This window comes from Lepidochelys kempii, chromosome 12 (genome assembly GCF_965140265.1).
Source record: "Lepidochelys kempii isolate rLepKem1 chromosome 12, rLepKem1.hap2, whole genome shotgun sequence".
Lineage (NCBI taxonomy): Eukaryota > Metazoa > Chordata > Testudines > Cheloniidae > Lepidochelys > Lepidochelys kempii.
The window spans coordinates 33,224,537-33,248,286 of NC_133267.1; the positions used below are offsets into that span (position 1 = coordinate 33,224,537).

Consider the following 23,750-nt stretch of genomic DNA (forward strand, 5'->3'; position numbering starts at 1 on the left):
GACATATCAAATAGTGAAAATCTTCTCAGGCCAACTGTTCATGAACTTTCAGCCCTAAATTCTTGACCAACACTTAGCTGCCTAATTTCCGGAAAGAAGTATCACCCTCCGATATTATAATGTTATTGAAAAAAATAACTCTCTCTCTCCCCCACAACCAACCAGTGGATTTAGCCACTGAAAAAGACAAAACAGTGTGCGTTCTAATGAGCAGAGTTAGAATCCTCATTATGTCAGTGCAACTAAAATTTGCTAGCTCATTACAGCTGAACTCCTCCCTCCTCTGGCTTTGGCGATCAGTTACAGAAGAAAGTGAAAGTGACGTGATGAAAGAAGGAATTTCTCTCAAGAGAAGCTGGAGAACTGTTGTGTATTCCCAACTTCACTGCATAAAGGACTGAAAACCAGGCCAGACGGTTTACTGCCTAAGGAAGCGAGAGTAAAAACTGATACACTTGTGGTTGAACTGTTTTTACAGGTAAGACACTTTTTAAACCTAGAATCTTTGTGGCTGATTTGGTCAGAAACGTGCATTCAAATCTGGCGTATGAACAAACATTGCAGGAAATGGCTACACTGCATAAGAAGTGAGAGGGAATGTTGAACCGATTTCAGATTTGACTTCTCTTGTGTCAGTGTAACAGACTTACTGGCTTATTCTCTCAATTATCAGACTCAGCCAGAATACACATTCACATCATCTGGCTTGGTTCAGATGCCAGTGTGAAAGGTGACCCAGAAATAACCATGACAGACGGACAGATTCAGACACTTCTGATGTTATGCCTGCTTCTGATAATTGTAAGCAATAATAAATCTTACTTTGTTGTCAAAGCCAACATACTTTCAATACATTTAAAATTAGAGCAGCAACAACACAGTAAGATTTCCCTTGAAGTGGAAAAAATCATTTAAAATACTGTCTTTATTGCTACCCAAAAAGAAACAAAAGGAATTGAGTTGGATAGCAGGGTTGACAACTCTTGTGATATTTGATGGTTTTCTTAAAACTTTCAAAGCTGGAATCAGGTTATTACTTGACAATCTCAGATCTCATTTTTTTTTTTAAATATTTTTTCTATCCCTCATGGTTGCTGTGAAAAACTTGAAAATGTGACCTCTAAATGCGCCAGTACCAGAACATAAAGAAAAAGAACCCAAATTTATTATTTTTTAAAATCTCATGATTTTTAAGCCAACTGTGTGCTTTTTGGGGGCCCGACATTTGAACTTTTGGGGTTGATGATACTGGGATAGCTACAATTTACATTTCTATACATTCTGAACAGCACTAGTTGGGGACATTTCTGACCCTGCCTGCATATTGTCCTAATTGGGAGCAATATTGTTTTATATTTGGGGTATTTTCCCCATTTCTTTCATATGATGGGGTTTTTGTGGGTTTTTCAGTACTGCACACTGATAACTTTATCCAGATTGAATACTTCTTATATCCTTAGTGTAGTAAGTTTAAAATACACAAATCATGTAAACCAAGGAGGAAGTGCTACCTAGAGAGCAGAGCAATGGGACTTTTATCCCATGGGCTTAGGACACCTTTTTCTTAAGGCACAAAAGGTACCTGAGAATGTTTGAGGCCTCTCGGATCAATCATGTGCGCTCTGCAGTCATTCTGAATCTGATCCTCAGAGTAGGCTGATGTTTGGTGGTTTTAACTCTTTGGTCCTCTGGGTATAAATGTCAGCCTATTCGTCCATATCAAAATCCCTGCTTCCTTCCCAAAGAGCCACCTATCCCCTGGATTTTCTCCGCCAGGTCCTGGCTTCCCTCCTGCATTGCTTACTGTGAGCTGTGATCTTGAGTAGTGATCTCTGCCCACCCAGGACATTACATTCTGGGAACAGCCAGCTAGCCTGCGCACCTTGATTTGATCTTCAGCTGCTGCTGGCTGGCTCGTCTTTCATTCCCCCAGCAATGGGAAGGAGAACCTGGTCTCATTGCTGGCCACACTGCCCTTTGTATACTGAAATCTGGGAGTCCACAGAGTGTGTTGAATTGATGGGTGGTGCATTCCCTAATCCCAGTGCATTTTGGGCTCCCTCTCAGGCCCGAGAGTTTCTAAAAGGCAGTGTGGCAGGAACAACGGTGTAGATGGAGAGGGTCAGGTCCTGCTGCTGTCAGGTAAAGGGGTTGTAGATCTACTTGACCATCCTTGACAATTGACTTCCAGGCACAGGGCCTGCTAGTTGCCTCTGAAGATTGTGGGAAGGAACAGTGAGTAGGGAGAATAAGGGCAACCTATCTTCCCTGTTGTATCTCACATTATGTTGTGGGAGGGGAAGAGCCTGTTGTGGATATGATGCTCTATCACGGTCCTTGATTTCCTTCTTTTGGAAAGTGAGTGTCTTCTTCCTGCTCTGAACACCTCACTTAGACCAGTAAGGCACAAAGCTGGGGAGCTAAGCCACCAGGAATGGTGGTGAGTAAGAGGCAGAAAACGAGCCCCTCCCATTCACTCCTGCTAAGGAGAGGAGAATGGAGATGCCAGACTCACTGAAAGTCCACAGCACCAGGAGTGCTAATCTGCTTCTAGCTCCTGTCAGCACTAAGAGCAGAAGACAGTGGGATGGGTGCCCTCTGCCAACCAGCATGAATAACACAGGAAATATTTAACCAAGCCGTGCCTAGAAGACTGGCCCTGCAGTTAAAGAACTGGATTGGGGTTTAGGAGTGCTGGGTGTGGTTTCTGGCTCCCACTATGACTTTGAGTACATCCTTTAAACACAGATCCTCTAACTCTCCCTGTGGTAGGCACCTAAATATCTTTGATAATCTGGGCCACAGTTGTCTCCCTGACTCAATACCCCACCTGAAAAATGGGAACAATACCACTTCCTTTGTCTGACTGGTCTATTTAGATTGTAAGCTCTTCCGGACAGGAAGTACCTCTTAAAACATGTATGTAGAGTGCCTAGCACACCTGGAGCCACTAGGCACAATGGTAAAACAAGCAAACTCATCTCCTTCTCTTCTGCAAGGGGTTTAATCATTTTAAACAGGGTGTAATGAGGTTCTGCTCCTATGACGGATGGTGACACTCATCCAAGCATTTCAGACACATACTATTGTTCTTTTACTCACCGTACAGGTAGCATGAACATCACGGAATATTTCACCCGAATTTCTTATAATGGCTCCTACAAAAACCTGGATTTCGAGACCTTGACTGCAATATTCCAGCACCACATCAGGGCTGTTCCTTTTGAAAACCTCAGCATCCACTGCGGTGAAACCATCGAGTTAGACTTAGAACCAGTTTATGACAAAATAGTGAGGAAGAAACGCGGTGGCTGGTGTATGGAAAACAACCATCTTTTATCTTGGGTTCTGAAAACGCTGGGATATGACACCACCATTATAGGAGCAAAAGTTTACAGCCCAGAAGAAAATGCATATAATGATCATATTAATCACCTTCTGCTAAAGGTGGTCCTGGATGGGAAAGCCTATATAGTGGACGGCGGCTTTGGAATGGTCTATCAAATGTGGCAGCCAATGGAACTGATTTCTGGGAAAGACCAGCCCCAGGTTCCCGGCATCTTTCGCTTCATGGAAGACAATGGGATCTGGTACTTTGAGAAAATCAAAAGGAAGCAATATAATCCCAACCAAAGCTTCTCTAATTCCAGTAATCTGGGAAAAAATGCATGTAGGAAACTTTACCTGTTTACCCTTGAGCCACGAGAGATAGAAGATTTCAGGCCCCAGAGTGTGTATCTCCAGACATCTCCAGATTCCCTGTTTGTAACAAAGTCCATCTGTAGCCTCCAGACCACTGATGGCCTTTGGGCTTTAGTTGGGTGGAAACTCACCAAGGTAAAATACAATTACAAGGAGAACATGGATCTGATGGAATCCACAACACTTACAGATGAGGAGGTGGAAAAAACACTGAAAGACAAATTCAGAGTAATGCTAGATCATAAACTCATCCCAGTTAACAGCAGCAGATTGTCTATGTTTTAATTTATTGGCCAGAATATAATTACATACAGCAACAAAGAGAATCTCTTTCCCAGCATTCAATTATTGAAGAAAATGAAGGACTAGGCTGTCACTTTCTGCCTAGCATAGAACAAGGGGTGGCACGTAGCAGTGCTACCCCAGCAAAGAAATTGTGACTCCTGGAGCTACAATTTCTTCCCTGCTTCTCCCCTGGCTTCAGCTGGTAAATTACGTCTTCCAGGCTTATGCCAGTAGCAGAGTACTTTCCACTCTGTTGGGCTCCACTGCACGTGCTGGTGCATAGGGTGAGGTTGGGGTTGGGGGCTGGAGGCAAGTTTCTGCCCCTTCCCTGCTTCTTCAATCCCATGGAGCTGCCCTTTCCATATGCAGAATGGCAAAGTGAAGATTTTTCCAGGGACTGAGGTGAGGCTGACTGGCCTGTAGTTCCCCAGATCCTCCTTCTTCCCTTTTTTAAAGATGGGCATGACGTTAGCCTTTTTCCAGTCATCCAGAACCTCCCCTAATCGCCATGAGTTTTCAAAGATAATGGCCAATGGCTCTGCAATCACATCCGCCAACTCCTTTAGCACCCTCGGATGCAGCGCATCCGGCCCCATGGACTTGTGCTCATCCAGCTTTTCTAAATAGTCCTGAACCACTTCTTTCTCCACAGAGGGCTGGTCACCTCCTCCCCATGCTGTGCTGCCCAGTGCAGCAGTCTGGGAGCTGACCTTGTTCGTGAAGATAAAGGCAAAAAAAGCATTGAGTACATTAGCTTTTTCCACATCCTCTCTCACTAGGCTGCCTCCCCCATTCAGTAAGGATAAATACATTAAAGATATGACGGTAATGAGGGTGAAATACATACTTAAGATAGCTCGAGTTGATGTCTCTTATATTATGATGTGTGATGGGACACCCATGTTGCCAGCTAGACCCTGCAAGAATTTCATTTGAAAATCTGGACACACTGTACTGAGCCCATTTCTATGGTATTTCTCTGTATGTTCTTGCTTTAGAATTTCATTTCCTCTTGTGGCAGGAAGAGGGAAGGCATGAGCTGTTATAAATAAACACCGCACGTGTGCAGCAAGGCTGACTGGATTCACCATGTGAGAGTCTGGGGGCACTTGAATATCACAGCAGATGGTGCAGAGGGAAGTTATTCTGTCTACATGGAACACTTTGCATTTCTGTTTCTTAAACCACATTTAACTCATGTGAGCCCATTTTTTGTGACTGCTCAGCATTTTAATCATATCTTTCAAATGGCACCACTGATGGATGGCAAAATACCTATTAGCTGAGTGAGTCAATGCCCCTTGAAGGAAAGGATACAATTTCCTGATAGAGCCCCTATCTGATAGTAAACTGATACTAAGCTTGATTTTAATGCAAAAGCTTCTTTTTAATAATTCATCATCAACAACCAGAATATTAAATGACTTTTCACCTGAAAAGGAATCTGGGCTGTTGATCAATAAGAACAACAGAACACAGGTCACTTTCTATGCCCCTCACATATGGAAGCAACCCCATTAACTCATGTATCAACTATGTGTATGACTAAGATTTTGTAAGACAACAGCCCCTGTTATTAACCAGTGCATACAATGGTTACACCCACGCACATCACACAACAAAATGAGCCTTAGAGATATTTTATTGTACAAGGCTGGTCTTCATAAAATATTTCTGAACATACAAATAATCATGACAAACAGAACAGTCTTTATGAATGCTTAGTTGTTTTTGGCAGGGGAATAACAACCCTTTCCAAGTCTCAGTGATGAGTGTAGGACCAGTTGGTAGATTGATTAAAAAGAAATGACCAAGTTCTTCCTGAAGGAGAATAAAAGTCATTAATATGCAATAATATGATGAGTAGAAATCATATGCATTGCAGCCCTGATATTCTATGATTCTATTCTATTATTACAAGCACCCCATAGCTAGGAAAGGGCTATTATCCCCATTTTACAGATGAGGAACTGAGGTGGGGAGAGAGAGAGAGAGACTAAAGCCTAGATTCTCAGTGGTAGTCAGGATTTCAATAGAAATTAGGAATCTAAATACCTTTGAGGATCTGGGCCTACGTGACCTGTCCAAGGTTACACAGAGGGGCTGTGGCACAGCAGGGATTTGAAGTCAGGTCTCTTCAGTCTCCGAATAGCATCCTAGTCAGTAGGCCATCCTTTCTCTATAAGCCACTGTCATAAATATAAAGGGAAGGGTAAACACCTTTAAAATCCCTCCTGGCCCGAGGAAAAACCCTTTCACCTGTAAAGGGTTAAGAAGCTAAAGATAACCTCGCTGGCACCTGACCACAATGACCAATGAGGAGACAAGATACTTTCAAAGCTGGAGGGGGGGAGAAACAAAGGGTCGGGGTCTGTCTGTGTGATGCTTTTGCCGGGGACAGAACAGGAATGGAGTCTTAGAACTTAGTAAGTAATCTAGCTAGAGCTGCATTAGATTCTGTTTGTTTAAATGGCTGAGAAAATAAGCTGTGCTGAATGGAATGGATATTCCTGTTTTTGTGTCTTTTTGTAACTTAAGGTTTTGCCTAGAGGGATTCTCTGTGTTTTGAATCTGATTACCCTGTAAGGTATTTACCATCCTGATTTTACAGAGGTGATTCTTTTTCACTTTTTCTTCTATTAAAATTCTTCTTTTAAGAAACTGAATGCTTTTTTCATTGTTCTTAAGATCCAAGGGTTTGGGTCTGTGGTCACCTATGCAAATTGGTGAGGATTTTTATCAAGCCTTCCCCAGGAAAGGGGGTGTAAAGGTAAGGGAGGATTTTGGGGGGAAAGACGTTTCCAAACGGGCTCTTTCCTAATAATAATAATACCGGTTAGATGTTTGGTGGTGGCAGCGGAAGTCCAAGGGCAAAGGGTAAAATAGTTTGTACCTTGGGGAAGTCTTAACCTAAGCGGGTAAAAATAAGCTTAGGGGGTTTTCATGCAGGTCCCCACATCTGTACCCTAGCATTCAGAGTGGGGAAGGAACCTTGACAGCCACATAGAGAATGGATACACTACACCTGGGCCTGAGGGCTACCTGAAAGGCTGAGGAGTGCTCCTCTCCTCAAGCCCATATGTACATTATTACGGGCATGTTGGAGCTGTGTTTTGAACAACACATAGGAGATTTTAGGGTTTCCAAAGAATGGGGGAAATACAGGCAACACAGACACAGCGCCCCAAACTAGATGGAGCAGTTTGACAGACAGGCCTGATGCTCAGTCCAGAAGTGCTGGAGGAAACTACAAGGCCAAATATCCCAGCTTTACAAGCGACCAAAATAATGCATGCAGATAACATGTTACTCACAGAAATACTGACACCTGGTGACTATGTGATGGCAGAGCCCACCTGGTCATCTCAGCTGGCCAAGGGGCACCTGGGAAGTTACATACACTTATGGTGAATTCACCCAGCAGTATTGACACCACGGCATGCACCTAGCTTGCTGGAACCTCTGCACTTCCATGTGTATGAGGGGTGGGTGGGAAAGGCTGCTTAGGAGTAGGCATGGTACTCTGGAGGGGACAGAATGGGCCAGAACTCCAGGCCAGCTCTACACAAGCCAGTGCAGAGGGGAAATTTGTGGTTAGCCAGTCCATCAGCTAATGTGGATCCCCACACCTGGGCTGGAATGACAGCCCAGAAGGGGCTGTTGTGCAGTTCCAGACCCTCCTCTTGTCACAGTACCTAGGTAGGCTGCTCCTTCTGAGACTCTCACCCTTCCAGGTGACAGGCCCGTGCCTCCACTCCTCCTTGGGGCGGGAGTCTGCAGTGCAATCCAACCACTTTCTGACTGGCTCTCTGGGTTATACCTCCCTGGTATACCATGATACCGAGCAGCTCCCCGTGGGATTGACCCTGCCAGAGTTCTCCTTTGGAGCTAGTGGTCAGTAATACTATGCAGTAATACAGAAGCCAGTTCTCTAAATCAAAGTATGATTTATTTGTCCAAACAGTACACAGAGCTGAGAGTAGATTTAAAAAATAACAGAGAGACCTACACGCATATTGTTTTACCTATGCTTGGCACTCCCTTTCAGCCCTGAGGTAGATATCACTAAGCTTTGGTGTCCCCTATTCTTTCTGGGTACCACGTTACAGCTAGCTGGCTGCAGATCCTGGCTCTCAGGACAGTGGCCCTCACTGCTGACTCTGCATCCCTACCAGCTGAGCTGACCATATTCACCCTCCCTCCCTTTCTCCCAGGGCAGCTTTTTAACCCCGAGGGTCTTTTGAACTCAGCCTTAGCCCTGGGAAGAGAAAAACATCTTAAGCTGGATGGTTCCAGCTTCTTTCCCCAACTGATGGCCAAGCCCTTGTTGTCTTAACTCCTTTAAGTGGGAACCTCAGAGACTGTCTTATCTGTGTCATTGTTTTAACAACCCCCTTTTACAGGCTGTTTTGATTTAACTCTGTGCAATTGGTCAGGCAGCAGTATAAACCTGAATGAGAAAACCAAGTCAGACATAAGATTTCTATACGGTCATACAGATATTTCCAGTTTGTCATAACGCTGCAAAAACAGCTTTAGTAGAGGGAACCAAAAGGACCGGTCTCTTAGGGTATATCCACGTCCACAAGATGTGATGGCAGCTCAGGCAAATATGCCTAAGTTTAAATCCAGCAGTGAAGCCATGGCATGCCATGCTTCCAGAACCCAAGCTAGCTCATGTCTACATGAGCTGTAATCACAGGCCAGGACTGCCACGCAGACATACCCTTAGTTGACTCTTCCCTCAGTCACTCTCCCTGCAACCTGTGGCCTGTTACACAGCTAAACACTTCTCTGTCAACTGTTTTGATGCTCACTGTTCTGGACTTATTGCTCAACATACTCAGAGAGGAGCTGATGAGATCCCTGGGCCAAGCATGGGTCATTCAGCAAACCCACATTCTCACATGTCAACTATTTGGTCTTTTCTTAATGGTATCTCAGCCGTTGGAATCTTAAAGGCAGAGCAGCCACATGGGCTCAGATAATCCAGAGTACGTTGTCTAAAGCATCCACAGCAGTGAGCCGCTGAGCCCAGGGCTCATGCTACAGTGCTGAAAATAGCTGTGTAGAGATTGCGGCTTGGGCTGGAGCTCCGAAGCTGAAGTCCACCCCCATCCCTAGGCTTCAGAGCCTGAGCTTCAGCCCAAGGCGCAACATAAAAGCACAATCTCTTACAGCTGTTAATGCTGTAGTGTGAGCCTGAGCCTGTCGAGTTGGACTTAGAGGCTCGCTGTCATGGTCTGCTGCTGGCTGTGTAGATGTACCCTCAGAGACTGGCTGGGAATAGAACCCCACCTTCACTGAATGAGGTGCCTCCAGGGATTGATATAGGGACACAAGAACTCCTCACCATACACTACCAGTTCAAAAGTTGCCCAGCCTGTCTGCAGATCAGTGACTTTAGTGGAATGAATTGGTAGCTCTCCATCTCAGTCTGGGCAGGTGTCATCCATGTGAACACCACCATCACAGTCATGGGGGCTTGTGGATACTGAGCAGGGGGGCCAAGGACTGGAAGTCCCTCGAGACAGAACTACTCTGATTGTCCCTGGAGGGCAGGTTTGTGGGGGCACTTTGGAACACTGCATAAGGAAAATTTACCCTGGGGATGCCTGTGCTGTGCTTGCTCTCGATTCAGCGTGTAATGCTGAAGGTTTAAACTTATTTAGGTTGTGAGCCTTTTGCTCTGTGTTTTTACCGCACCTAGCACAAGGGGGTCCTAGGCCATGACTACGGGTCCTAGGACCTATGACAATACAAATAAACAAAATTATTATTATTAATAAGGTATAACACAAAAGAAGGCACTACCCTCTTTCCCTAAATGGCTCTGCCAGAGAGTGAAACACTCAGTTCTGCTATATGGTGAAAAGGGGTTTGCATCTTTAAGAGCAGGAGTTTCCAATGCAAATATTTTCAGGGAACTTTGGCGAGAGCCAGAAGGGAAAGCCTGACACTTGCTAGTTTACAGGGGATTGCCTAGGTGTCCTATTCTTAACTTGATCTGTTAGATACATTCAATGGGGTACAGAAATGACATTTTTTGTGGCTGCAGCATTCCACTGCTTGCACCTACTTCTGCTATTCATAATGGGGAAGTTTTAAAAATAAACCAAGCAAAATGTGTTGTAAGGCAGCAGCCATACTTTTCTAAGTAAAAGTAGCAAATTTATGTGTTTTTAAGCTAAAATGTTTGAAACTTAAACTAAGCATGTCCAATGGAAGTGTATAAAAATCAGCTCCAATCTCAGATGCAATGCAACCGTACAAAAAACGAACAGTTTAGCTGCATGCAAGAGACTCATACTTTGCAAGGTTTTCATGAATGTTAGCAGTGATGAACTATTTCTTACCATTCATTCTAATTACGAGAAGATACAGATATCCCCAGCAGGGGCGGCGAGTTGTATGGGCTCATGGTGCCTGGGCTCCAGCAAATTCAGGGCTCAGAGGGCCCGGTTCCACCAATGTTCGGGGCCGGGTCTCTCTCCGCTGCTGGAGGGGAGAGGGCTGGGGGGAGTCCTCCTCTCTGTCTCCCCACCCCCACCCCCAGCCCTGCACAGCCTGCTGCTGCATCCCAAACTCCTCATCCCTGGCCCAGCCCCACACCTTGCACCCCCTCCCGCACTCCAACCCCCTGTCCTAGCCCAGAGCCTGCACCCAAACTCTCCCAGATCCTGCACCCCAAACCCCCTACTGTACCCAAACTCCCTCCCAGAGCCCGCACCCCTCCCACACCCCAAACTCTCTCCCAGAGCCTGCACCCCAAACCCCCTCCTGCACCTCAAACCCCTGCCCCAGCCCAGAGCCTGCACCCAACACCCAAACTCTATCCCAGAGCTCACACCCCAAACTCCCTCCCAGAGCCTTAGGCAGGTGTGTGTGTGTGAGGGAGGTGGGGGGGGACTTGGACCTGTTCTGGGCACCACCAAAAATTATACAAACCTGCCGCCCCGATCCCCAGGGAAGTTTGCAGATAGACAGAATTAACGTGTGAATCTTGCTAGCTGATCCCATGCATGCTGAATGAAATCCTGCTGCTGTGGGAATAAAAATAAATGAGTGAGATCAGATTCAGGGCCTATATTTTTTGCAATCCAGGTTTGGAATACAGACTGGTTACACACACACACTATCTAGTATACCAGGGCTTGCTCTCATTTCAGTATGATCACTAGTGAGGTGAGAGCAGTTGCACAGAGCAATCCAGCCTGTCACAAGAAAGGACACTTGCTCTAGGAAATTTAAAATGAAAGACACATGGCTTACGTGATTTCTGCCTGTCTACACTCATGAAGTCAGTGACTTTATATCAGAGACACAAACATGCACTGGCCCTAATTGAGACCACACCCATTATTGTAGGCACTGTACATATACCCTGTGAGGGACCGTCCCAACCTTAGAGAATTTACAATCTAGATAGACAGAGGCAAAGAAATGGTGGAATGGGAAATGGAGGCACAGAGTAGTGATGTGATTTGCCCAAGGTCACACACATGGTCAGTGGCACAGGCAGAGTTGTGAGCACTGTATGTGTAACGTGTGCATTCTGGTTTTGGTGATTGCTAATAAATAGAGGATAAGGATATTACTGTGTAAGGTTCTTTCACTGGTAAAAGATCCTGCACACCTGCAGAAGTAGTATACACCCAGAGCCCTATGTATTGGGAAAGGGTGTGGGTACTTAAATTGGCCAGGTTAGTTATACCCTGAGCCCTACGAATTGGGTAAGGGTAGGTGCTTCTTGCCTGGAGCCCTACGGACTGGGAAAAGGTGGGGTGCCCTAATCTGTGCAGGTAACAACTCCCTCCCTATCAGAGAAGGTATACACAATGCCACATCACCACATACACAGTCACATTTTAATACAATGTACCCCATAGGTGTTAATGCTAATTCAGTAAAATTTAACTTCACTCAGTAAAATTTATCTTAATTCCATAAGGCTTTGTGCAGGATATTGTGAGTTTGTCACAGTTGATATTATCTAATTCTACACAACTATGCTAGATAGAGCTTTTACAATCTCAAGGTAACCCCCCCCATAAAGTTAACATTAAAATATGTTAAACTGACTGCCAACTTGAGCAAATAAATTCACAATAAACTTAACTATACCATTAACTAATTTTAATATACCAGTATCATGTCTTTTCTTAATCATCTTCCCCTTTTCAAACCAAATCCTCCTAGTCCTTTTAATCTCTTAATACGGAAATTGCCATATATTTCTATTATTTTTTGTTCCTCTGGATCTTGTTTTATTTCTTGTATTCTCTTTTTTTTTTTAAAGTAGGTGACAAACCCTAGTGCAGAATTAAAAGTGAGGCTGTATCACAAAAGTCCTCTAATATTTTCAGTATAATTCTCCATCTCCTCCTTAATATATTTTTACAAATAATTCACGTCCTTGAACAGACTGTAATTGATAGCTGAGCAGATGTCTTTCTTCAGCAGTCCACAATAACACCCAGGAGAGGTTATGACTTAGTCAGAACACACCAGGGAGTAGGATGTGATTCAATGACACTGAAAACTTGTAAGTTCTGAATTCCATTTCCTTATCAGAAATGGTGGGCAATTTACATCGGGTCACATTTTCAAAAATGCCCTGTAATTTCAGGTGCCCAACTTTTAATGCCAAGGGTCTGATTTTCTAAGTCTTTGAGTACCTACAACTCCAAAGAAGGCAACAGGAGCTCCTGAAAAATCAGGCCCATGGTATCTAAAATGGAGGCAATGAAAATTAGATGCCACCTTTGAAAATATGACTCTTCACCTCTTTATGCCTAATTTTCATTCAGCTATAAAATGGGCAGACATGGACATTTCTTGCAATATCCTTGAAATACTTTATTGTATTAAGTTTATGTAGAATTGTGGGCTTGGCTGGGATTGTATAACCTCTCTAGGGGAGAGATGTAACAGATATTGTAACCCCATGTAGTATCTTTGGGGTTGCAAGATCTTGCAAGAACCAGAGTCTATCCCTGGCTCTGCTGCACACTTGGGCAGGTCTCAGTGTGCTAGGCAGATTTGGGACCTTTGACAAACAGCATGGTCTGGAAGTTTGGAGCCAGGTTTTCCCGAGTTCTAATTCCTGCTTTGCCAACAAGGCACTGTGTAGCTGTTGCCAAATCACTGAGGGCTTGATCGTGGCAAGGTGCTGCTGATGGCCCTGATCCAGCACAGCACTCCAAGCACTCGACGTCAATGGAACTGTTCATGTGCTTAATGCTAAGCACATACTTAAGTGTTTTGCTGGATCAGGGCCAACATGCCCTGCATTTTGCAGGATGAAGCACTTGATCTTTTTGCCTCACTTTCTCCTTCTGTAAAATGGGGATCATACCTGCTCCACAGAGGTAGAATTAATTAATGTCTGTACAACACTTTGGCCATGGAAAGTGCCACGTATTACTATTGAAATAAATGACTTATTTTTTCTAATATATACATAAAATTGTGTTTACGACGTATTTGTCATGGTATTCATTGTTTATCTATAAAACATCAAGTCAGTGCAATGAAAGTTTTAAAAACATCAAAAAAAAAAAAAGGGAACTTGTTAGTGAAGAATGGTTCTATGTACTTGGTCCTTTGAAAATTGAACCTGCAACACCTGAACAACATATTCAATTTCCTAAGAGGAAAGAAAAGACTGGCTTTCCGAATGCCAATGGTTATTGTATGCTGTTCAAGAGAAAATACATCATCCAGCAACAGAGGAATGTGTATGGAATATTTTTTTTTTCGGGGGTGGGGTGGGGGAAGGGGGAGACTGAAAATCTAGTTCATTCTGATTTTAACCAGTGGAAAAAATAACAAATCTCTTAAAAGGAAGATACAAAGTTTAATCAGCTCATGGATCAATGAAGTCCAAATATGTGCACTCATTTCAGATGGACTCTGCCCTCTCTTGGATTTTAAGATCTAGTACTGAACATCCCTGAGGCAGACGTGCATTAGTTAGAAAAAGAAGCTTGTAGAGGGGAAGCCTTGCAATCTGTGTCTGTTCCTGATTTACCGATCCAAAAACAAACAAACAACCAACCAACACCCTCCCCCCCCAAAACGGGTGCAAAACCAGATACAACTGTTTTCAAAGGTAAGCTCCTTTTAAAAACCAGATTCTTTGTGTACTGTTAAGATCCTGGAGAAACATGCAATCTCAACTGTCCATAGGACCAAGGTTTGTGAAAAATGGTGCATGAAAAATGCTATAGAAATGGAAACAAAACACAGCCATCTTGGTTTAATGCCATCTCTCAAAAGTGGCAAAACAATACTAGAAATATGTATTGGTTTTTTCTCTCATTTTTAGCACCACACCTATTCATCTAAACTTGGATATTCCAGATTCTACAGCCTGTTCCCAAAAATGATTAATTCTTTTATTTTTTTAATTTTGCACATGCAGTAGATTCTTAATAAAGGAAGCAAAGACAAACAAACTAGCCAATAACAGAGTTCATATTAAAAGAGGTAAGATAATTCACAAAAATAACTTTAAAAAAAATGAAGTTATTAGACTGTGCTTTCCTTACTGCAAAATGGTCTGGGAACAATAGGTTAATAGTAGTTAGATGCATGATGGATCATTTGCAAATGGATTTACTGCGATAGCGTGTACAGTCATGGTAACTGAATGTGCAAATATAGTGCATCAGTGTCCATACATTTTTACACGTGCATCTGCGTTCCTAGACTTCTGAAAGTCAGGCCTCAAAATTTCTTTTGTTGATTATTTTCTCTGTATAATGGTGGTCAATAAGTCTGTGAAATCGTCTCTCAAATATTCTGGTTTTCATCCAAAAATTTCTAATAGTTCCACAACTCAAAATAACTGTAGCTTGCACCTCCTAAGAGTTTATGCAGTTCAATTACATTATGGAGCTGCAGAGAGGTCTTACATTACTCAGAGGGCCTACTTTGCATTGGTGTGACCTGTTTTCAGTATTTAATGACCAGAAATTGATTGAGTAGGATAGTTATTACTTAGGATGGAAGAGCTGGAGTTGATTCAGGTGATGAGGTTCAACAAGGACAAGTGCAGAGTCCTGTACTTAGGACAGAAGAATCCAATGCACCGCTACAGACTAGGGACCAAATGGCTAGGCAGCAGTTCTGCAGAGAAGGACCAAGGGGTGACAGTGGACGAGAAGCTGGATATGAATCAACAGTGTGCCCTTGTTGCCAAGAAGGCCAATGGCATTTTGGGGTGTATAAGTAGGGGCATTGCCAGCAGATTGAGGGACGTGATCGTTCCCCTCTATTCAACATTGGTGAGGCCTCATCTGGAGTACTGTGTCCAGTTTTGGGCCCCACACTACAAGAAGGATGTGGAGAAATTGGAGAGAGTCCAGCGAAGGGCAACAAAAATGCTTAGGGGTCTGGAACACATGACTTATGAGAAGAGGCTAAGGGAACTGGGATTGTTTAGTCCACAGAAGAGAAGAATGAGGGGGGATTTGATAGCTGCTTTTAACTACCTGAAAGGTGGATCCAAAGAGGATGGATCTAGACTATTCTCAGTGATAGCAGATGACAGGACAAGGAGTAATGGTCTCAAGTTGCAGTGGGGAAGATTTAGGTTGGATATTAGGAAAAACTTTTTCACTAGGAGGGTGGTGAAACACTGGAATGCATTACCTAGGGAGGTGGTGGAATCCCCTTCCTTAGAAGTTTTTAAGGTCAGGCTTGACAAAGCCCTGGCTGGGATGATTTAGTTGGGGATTGGCCCTGCTCTGGGCAGGGGGTTGGACTAGATGACCTCCAGAGGTCCCTTCCAACTCTGTTTATTCTATGATTTTATGATTGCATCATAGAATCATAGACTTTAAGGACAGAAGGGATCATTACGATCATCTAGTTTAACCTACTGCACAACGCAGGCCACAGAATCTCACCCACCCACTCCTATAACAAACCTCTAACCTATGTCTGAGCTATTGAAGTCCTCAAATTGTGGTTTAAAGACTTCAAGGTGCAGAGAATCCTCCAGCAAGTGACCCGTGCCCCACACTGCAGAGGAAGGTGAAAAATCCCCAGGGCCTCTCCCAATCTGCCCTGGAGGAAAATTCCTTCCTGACCCCAAATATGGCGATCAGCTAAACCCTGACCATGTGGGCAAGACTCACCATCCAGAAACCCAGGAAAGAATTCTCTGTAGTAACTCAGATCCCACCCCATCTAACATCCCATCACAGGCCATATCTACCGCTAATAGTTGAAGATCAATTAATTGCCAAAATTAGGCTATCCCTTCATATCATACCTTCCATAAACTTATTAAGCTTAGTCTTGAAGCCAGATATGTCTTTTGCCCCCACTGCTTCCCTTGGAAGGGTGTTCCAGAACTTCACTCCTCTGATGGTTAGAAACCTTCATCTAATTTCAAGTCTAAAACTTCCTGATGGCCAGTTTACATCCATTTGTTCTTGCGTCCACATTGGTACTGAGCTTAAATAATTCTTCTCCCTCCGTGGTATTTATCCCTCTGATATATTTATAGAGAGCAATCATATCTCTCCTCAGCCTTCTTTTGGTTAGGCTAAACAAACCAAGCTCTTTGAGTCTCCGTTCATAAGACAGGTTTTCCATTCCTTGGATCATCCTAGTAGCCCTTCTCTGTACCTGTTCGTTTGAATTCATCCTTCTTAAACATGGGAGACCAGAACTGCACACAATATTCCAGATGAGGTCTCACCAGTGCCTTGTATAATGGTACTAACACCTCCTTATTTCTACTGGAAATACCTTGTCTGATGCATCCCAAGACTGCATTAGCTTTTTTTATGGCCATATCACATTGGCAGCTCATAGTCATCCTGTGATCAACCAATACTCTGAGGTCCTTCTCCTCCTCTATTACTTCCAAGTGATGCATCCCCAGTTTATAACAAAAATTATTGTTATTAATCCCTAAATGCGTGACCTTGCACTTTTCACTAATTGCTAATGCTGGGACTCTCTACTAACTTTGGACAGCATGTGTTGCCTACACCATGCATAGCATGAATCTTTCACTGAAAACCATTTTATGATTCATCCTGAGAAATTTCATCTGGCAGTAAACACTCAGCAGCTCCTTGATGAGTTTATCTCAATGCAGTAGATTGATTCCTTGAGTTGACAGAATGGTACTAACAGTCTAAACATCAGCTTACCATAGAGCTTCCATTGTGTACACAGAAATATTTCAAGGTAAGTTTACAAGTTGTCAAGAAAATAAACATTTGAAGCGACATGGAGTGCTCAAAATGGTTTGTGTTCCGAGCAAGGGGACAGGCTGTAAGAAAACCTTCAAAGTATTTGTGCACAGGACCCACTTTCAAATGGAGCAACTTACAGACACTTGCTGTGTCTCCCACTTGGAATGTAGCAAGTCATTGAGAAGGGTCAGAACATTTCAATGCATGACGTCTCAGCTGCACAGCAAGGCAGGAAAACAAGCTGAATAATTCCTATGCAGAAATGCTGACAGTGAGCAGTTATTTGGGCTGTTCAAACTTGCCTGCTTGGTATAGGCTGAATCTTGCTCCTTCTTCATGTTCACAAAAGACTCAAGAAGACATAATGGAACTGGTCCAGTTCTTTCGTATGCCAGCTGGGGGTGCATAATAGGGTTGAGAAAGCCTGGTTCAAAGGGCCAGATATGAACCAGATCTCGCCAGCTGAGGATTTTTCTGATGTAGGGGAATCCTTGGGTGCTGTCAAACCAGGTAACGGGTTCCTATACCACCTCTTGCTGCTGTCATCACAGAGGTTGTGTGGTGAGCATTTCCAGTTTGGAGAAAGAACATGGCTACATTGTGCTATGCTCCAGCAATTCCTGGCCAGTGGCATATTTCATAGCAGCCCAGTATCAAACAGCCCACTACCCCCTTCATCTGCACCTAGGTGACGGAGAGCACGGCTGAGAACAGAGGCTACGGTTTTAGTCTTTCTGGGAGTTTACCTGCCTCTTCTGAGAATCTTTATTCCAACACCAAAGTGTCACGACTGTATCAAACTAGACAGGATTAGGGTTTAGTGATTTGTGATTCTCAAAAAAAAAAAAAAAAATCAGACGTTTAGTTAATCATCAGATGGTCTGAATTTATAACAAGACTTGACACTTCTATAGCACCTGTAATCCAATAATCTCCAAGTGCTTTACCAATGTGCAGGGAATATTATTTTCCTCGTTTTACAGATGAGGAAACTGAGGCATACAGAAAATGAGTGGCTTACTTATGATCTCAGACACACACTTAAGAACAGAACCCAGGACTCCTGACTCCCACGTGCCTGCTCTGACCACTAGATAACACTGCTTCCTTCATCATTTCTTCAGATGAGAATATGGACATGAGAGCTGTCTTCTTCAAAAACCTGTTAACGTTTCCTAATTTTGTCCTATTTTGACTGAGTCCTGCTATCACACTAACCTAATGTAGATACCAAAAATCTCCCTTACATACATATGGGCACATGAGGGGGGCATTGCTCTATTGTGTCCATCCTTGACAAGAGATGGTCCTGGACCAAAAACTCAGATCCCAACATCTATGCCCTAACGTTACTCCTGCATTTCTCTACTCCAAGAATCGGTTTTTTTTCCAATACTACTCAGTATTCAGTACTATTCCAGTAGGGGCTCAGTAGACCACTGCATCTGTGCTAGCCGGAATCAACAAGAAATCCCTTCACACTGTCATAAATAATTAACTTTTTTGTTAATGTTACTTCCTTTACAGGCAGTATGTACATCAAAGAATATTTAGCAAGAATTGGATACAAAGGCTCCCATGAAAAACATGATTTGGAAACCTTAACTGCAATCTTCCAGTACCACATCTGAACTGCTCCATTTGAAAATCTCAGCATCCATTGCGGTGAAACCATTATCTTGGATTTAGACCAGGTTTACAACAAAATTGTGAGGAAGAAGCGTGGAGGACGGTGCATGGAACACAACCAACTTTTATGCTGGGTGCTGAAAACACTGGGATATGACACGACTCTTTTAGGAGCATATATATATATATATATATATATATATATATACACACACACACAACCCACACCAAAACACATATGCTTCCCACATGACCCACCTTCTGCCAAAGGTGGATATTGATGACAGAGCCTATATCCTGGATGGAGGCTTTGGTATGTCCTGCCAAATGTGGCAACCAATAGAACTTGTTTCTGGGAAAGACCAGCCTCAGACTCCTGGCATCTTTTGCTTCACAGAAAACAATGGGACCTGGTACTCTGAGAAAATAAGAAGGAAACAATGTGTTCCCAACCAAAGCTTCTCTAATTCTGATCTTCTGGAAAGAAGTGAGTGCAGGAAAATTTACTTGTTCAGTCTTGAGCCATGAATAATCAAAGATTTCCAGTTCCAATGTACATATCTTCAGACATCTCCAGATTCCCTGTTTACAAAGAAGTCAATCTGTAGCCTGCAGACCACTGATGGGTTTCAAGCTTTAATTGGATGGACAATCATTGAGACAACTTACAACTACAAGGACAACACAGATCTGGTAGAATTCATGACTCTTAAAGACAAAGAGGTGGAGGAGACACTGAAAGATAAATTCAGAGTAACGTTAGAGAGAAAATTTGTCCCAATTAACCTCAAAGGATTGTACGTGATTTAGTGTAGTATATAAAACATACAATAATTCTATGCAATTGCAGCATCTTTCACAATCTAATATGACATTCAATAAATGACCTAAAATACATTAATACCAGGTTAAAATGAGAACTTAAGTTCAGAAAAACAGGCACTTCAGAGTCCCATGTTGATTAGTTACCACTGAGAGAATAAATGGAGCCCACACACACTTTTTTGGGCACAAATTCTAGAGACTGGTTTGAGGCTGGATGAAGATCTGGGAGGACATGTGGTCCAAGGAGAAAAGTTTTCTAGTGGCTTAAGAACACAACTGGGAGAGGAGTACTGGGGTTTCTGTGCTACTGACATATATATGCTCTGTGACCATTAGGGAAATCACATTGGCTGAAATTTCCAAACTTGGCTGCTTAAATTTAGACACCTGAAGATCAGACCAGTTATTTAGGTCTGAAATGTGGATTTAGAAGTACCAAGAACTCAACTCCATTTCCCCATTTGTAAAATGGGGATAATATACTTCCCCACCTCCAGGATGTGTTAGGAGGAATAATTCGTTCATGTTTGTAGGGCACTTTAAGGTCCTGAGACCAAAGGTGCTACAAGTGCAAAGTATTATCCAATTGGTCTCTCTGTGATTACTACAATGAACCACCCATTAATTATTTTTATTATGTCCATATTTTTCTTATGATGCTTTTGTAGTGGTACTAATTCACATCCTGTATAAAGGATGAATTGTAATATGGTGCCCAAACTTGCTTCTCTATTGTGCCTACTTCCATTCAACATGGCCACAAACTGAAATTCCTTAATGACAGATACAACTGGGAATGTTATCAAGGGGATGAGCATAAAAAGCATCCAACTGAATCAAGTCTATTTAAAGAAACTCCTTGTCTAACTAATGAGTCCCCTCTTCTAATATCTGTGGTTTTGCAATTGCAGTTTCCTATTCTAAAAATGTTTCTCTCTGTCTTGTTGCTATGTGAATGACCCACAAAAACAGAGAAACTGACTGTACAGGTGAAACAGTGTCAAAACAAAGTTAAGAGAGTAGATCACTGAGAAAAATAATTCTCTCTCCAGTCGTTTTTCCTGATGATAATCTTACATGCTGCTTTTAACAATAGCAGGTTAAAGAAGATAATCAAGATATTTTCTTTTCAGTGGATAGCCTCCTTGTTCAAACATGATTTATGCAAAACTCTTATGAAATACAAAAGTACATTAAAATAAATAAATGAAAAACAACAGTCTTTGCAAGTATCAATTGTAATTAAGTTTTTATACCCTAAATATCAGATAAGTACCAAGTGTTTCAAGTAAAACTCAGCCCTTTCTCTTTAGCTGGGAGGAATTTTCATCTGGTGCTCACAGTCCATAGCACAGAAACCCCTCTTTTCTACGTAGCAGACCACTGCCTCCTTTATGCTGATAATAGCTCCTTCTCTCTCTTTCTCCGTTTGGCTTCAATGTAGCCTTTGACATCCTGGTTATTCCATCCTCCTGTGTCCCTCCAGAGGTGCCTCTAATTCTGCTGCCACCTAACTGCTCCTGCTGTCTACTAAAGGCCTATTCCCTGTAGAGCTCCACATGGGTCAGTCCTCAACTCTTCCATCCTCTGCATGGTCATTTATAACAACTCTCCCACAGAGATTTTTCCCCAGACTTGACAATTATTACTAGGTCCTGGCTTTACAGTGTCAGGGCAAATGGAGCTCTGCTGATTTACACCTGCCCAAAGATCAGTTTTTCAGCGTGGCAAATTCTCTGAGTTGATAAATACAGTAGTTATTTAGCTGTGTGTACCCCAAAACTCTCCAAAGACAGATAACTAGGGCTAAGATAAGAATGGTATTAAATATAAAGAAACTATAAGAGTCACCAAACCAGTCTCATACCATTAGGGAGGCCTTGTGATAGGTGCCTTCCCACAGGAAAAGGAAAGGAATACTAATTTCTAAAAGGATCCGGCAGGCTGCCATAGGAGAGATTTATACTCCTGTTATGCTGATAAACATGGGATCTTACATCCACAGGGAGCTGTAGCTCACGAAAGCTTATGCTCAAATACATTTGTTAGTCTCTAAGGTGCCACAAGTCCTCCTTTTCTTTTTGCGAATACAGACTAACACAGCTGCTACTCTGAAACCTGTCAAAATACATCTAATGGGCAATTCAGCCGACACCTTTCCCCTGCAATACATGTTAAAGTTAAAGTGGACCATCTCTCTTTCAGGCTAGTTTAATGAGACTCCAAACTATTGTGCAGCATTTTAGCTGCAGCATATTGTCACGTCATGTGGCACCAACACTTGCAAAATGTATCTGGAATTAGGAAAGCATGGTATCTTGATTTACAGGAAGACAAGGAAACTTTGCTTTCAGGCTGAGATCTGAATAATTGTAAAATTAATGGGAGCTGGGTGTTCAAATCCGATAGATGGCTCTGAATAATCTCAGCCTAACTAACCATTACATATATCCAAAGCTCAAAGGAAAATACCATCCATTAACAAATTGTATACGGAGTGTCTTTCAGAAACAATTACAAGTAATAGGAGAAAACCAGTTCAAACTTCATTTCACCATTGGAAAAAGCAATTAAAAAACAACAAGGAACAAAGTTTAATCAGCTCATGGATCAGTGGAGGTAAGATACAGGATGAGCACTCACTTCAGCTAGACTCTGCCCCTATGGCTTTCAAAGTCTAGCATCAATTAGATCAAAAGAGACAAGATGGGGGAAGTGAAGGGAAGGGAAGTTGTGTAATCCTCATCTATTTCAAACATTGGCAACTACAGCAGTGGTAAAAATTTCAACCCAACTGGCACCAAAGAGAGGAAAGAGAGAACTAGCTCAATTGTTGCATTATTATTTCAGACAAATCACTGAAGTTAATCATCTTTGAGTTATTTTCTCTTGCAAGTTTCATTTCATCTAACTGTGTAGGCAACGGCTAGCAAATATAAAAGGAAACCACCAAGTTTTAAAGCCTCTGGGGAGCGGGGAGAAAGCGGGGTGTGGGGGAGATAAAAACACTGCCCTATTTTCTATTATTTTATTGGATCCCGATATGTACAATTTAATTATTCACAGCATGCTAGATAAGCTGTTAATCCATTCTCAACAATGCTGAATGCATTGACTCACGAGTGCATCCGAACAGAGGGTGAATAAAAAATAAGCTAGCTACCTGCCTCAGTTTCCTTGTTACCACCACCAAGCAGGAGAAGAAACCGATGACTTGCTAACTCATTTTGTAGTTTTCCTGAATTTCTTCTCTGGCTCCTCTCAGCCAGCGTACCTCATATGACACTTCAGGAAGAGCAATGATGGCTAATGATATGTGCTTTCCTCGCACAATGAAGTATTAGACAGATAGTGAATCTGGACCTAAAAGGTCACTCTCACAGAGGACAGGACAAATAGTTCTAGATGTCTGAAGACAAAGTTTAAACTATTCTTACTGGTATGAACTCTCAATGAGCACATGAATGCCAGCTGCTGTAAAGACTGCAACCATCACGTTTTTCCTTGGTCTCATTCTTGGTCAGAGTTGTGCCAAATTCACACATTATTCATTTCACACCATTTGCACAAACAATTCTGCTGTTCTATGCACCTCCCTCCTCCAAACTTTGCTTTATTCGCAAGCTTGAGAAAATGGCTACTTCCAAACCAAAAATGCTCATTCTAAAATCCAAATTACATCTTCAATCAGAAAGGGGTCCTTTTTGATTGAGAAACAGGTCCATTTATGCTTTAAAAACTGCAGCTTAACAAAACTATCCACAACAATGGGTCTATTTTTGAGTTTGTAACAAAGGCAAAAATGCTTGATTAAATGTAGATTTGCATCATGAACATTTCACATCTACACTTAAGCCTCCATAGTGGTCTAGTTATAGTAATGAACTACGTATAGCAAAATTTTGTAACACACCTAGATGACTTAGAAGCCTAGGATCAGATTTTTAAAGATATCTAGGTACTTAAAGATGCAGATAGGCATCAGAGAGATACCTACTGGGATTTTCACAAGCATCTAGGCACTTCTGCAACTCCTACTAGGCACTTATATTTTGCTGATTCTACAATACCGTTGACGCTCCAAGATAG

At 42.6% G+C, this 23,750-nt stretch overlaps 1 protein-coding gene, 1 long non-coding RNA gene and 1 pseudogene across 2 annotated transcripts; 2 read left to right on the forward strand and 1 right to left on the reverse strand.

Annotated features, from left to right (window-relative positions):
- The first annotated feature begins 304 nt into the window (after nucleotides 1-304).
- LOC140896364 (arylamine N-acetyltransferase, pineal gland isozyme NAT-3-like) lies at nucleotides 305-8,054 on the forward strand. The gene is made up of 2 exons (XM_073308063.1): nucleotides 305-478; nucleotides 3,110-8,054. Exon 2 carries the CDS (start codon nucleotides 3,115-3,117, stop codon nucleotides 3,985-3,987), a length of 873 nt encoding a protein of 290 aa, XP_073164164.1. The 5' UTR covers nucleotides 305-478; nucleotides 3,110-3,114; the 3' UTR covers nucleotides 3,988-8,054.
- On the reverse strand, nucleotides 5,559-10,554 carry LOC140896367 (uncharacterized). The gene is made up of 4 exons (XR_012154533.1): nucleotides 10,344-10,554; nucleotides 7,302-7,371; nucleotides 6,043-6,176; nucleotides 5,559-5,808 (listed from the first exon to the last, which is right to left on the reverse strand). It is a non-coding gene; the product is annotated as an uncharacterized lncRNA (long non-coding RNA).
- A 3,332-nt stretch (nucleotides 10,555-13,886) lies between these two features.
- LOC140896366 (arylamine N-acetyltransferase, pineal gland isozyme NAT-10-like) lies at nucleotides 13,887-22,636 on the forward strand (annotated as a pseudogene).
- Nucleotides 22,637-23,750: the final 1,114 nt, after the last annotated feature.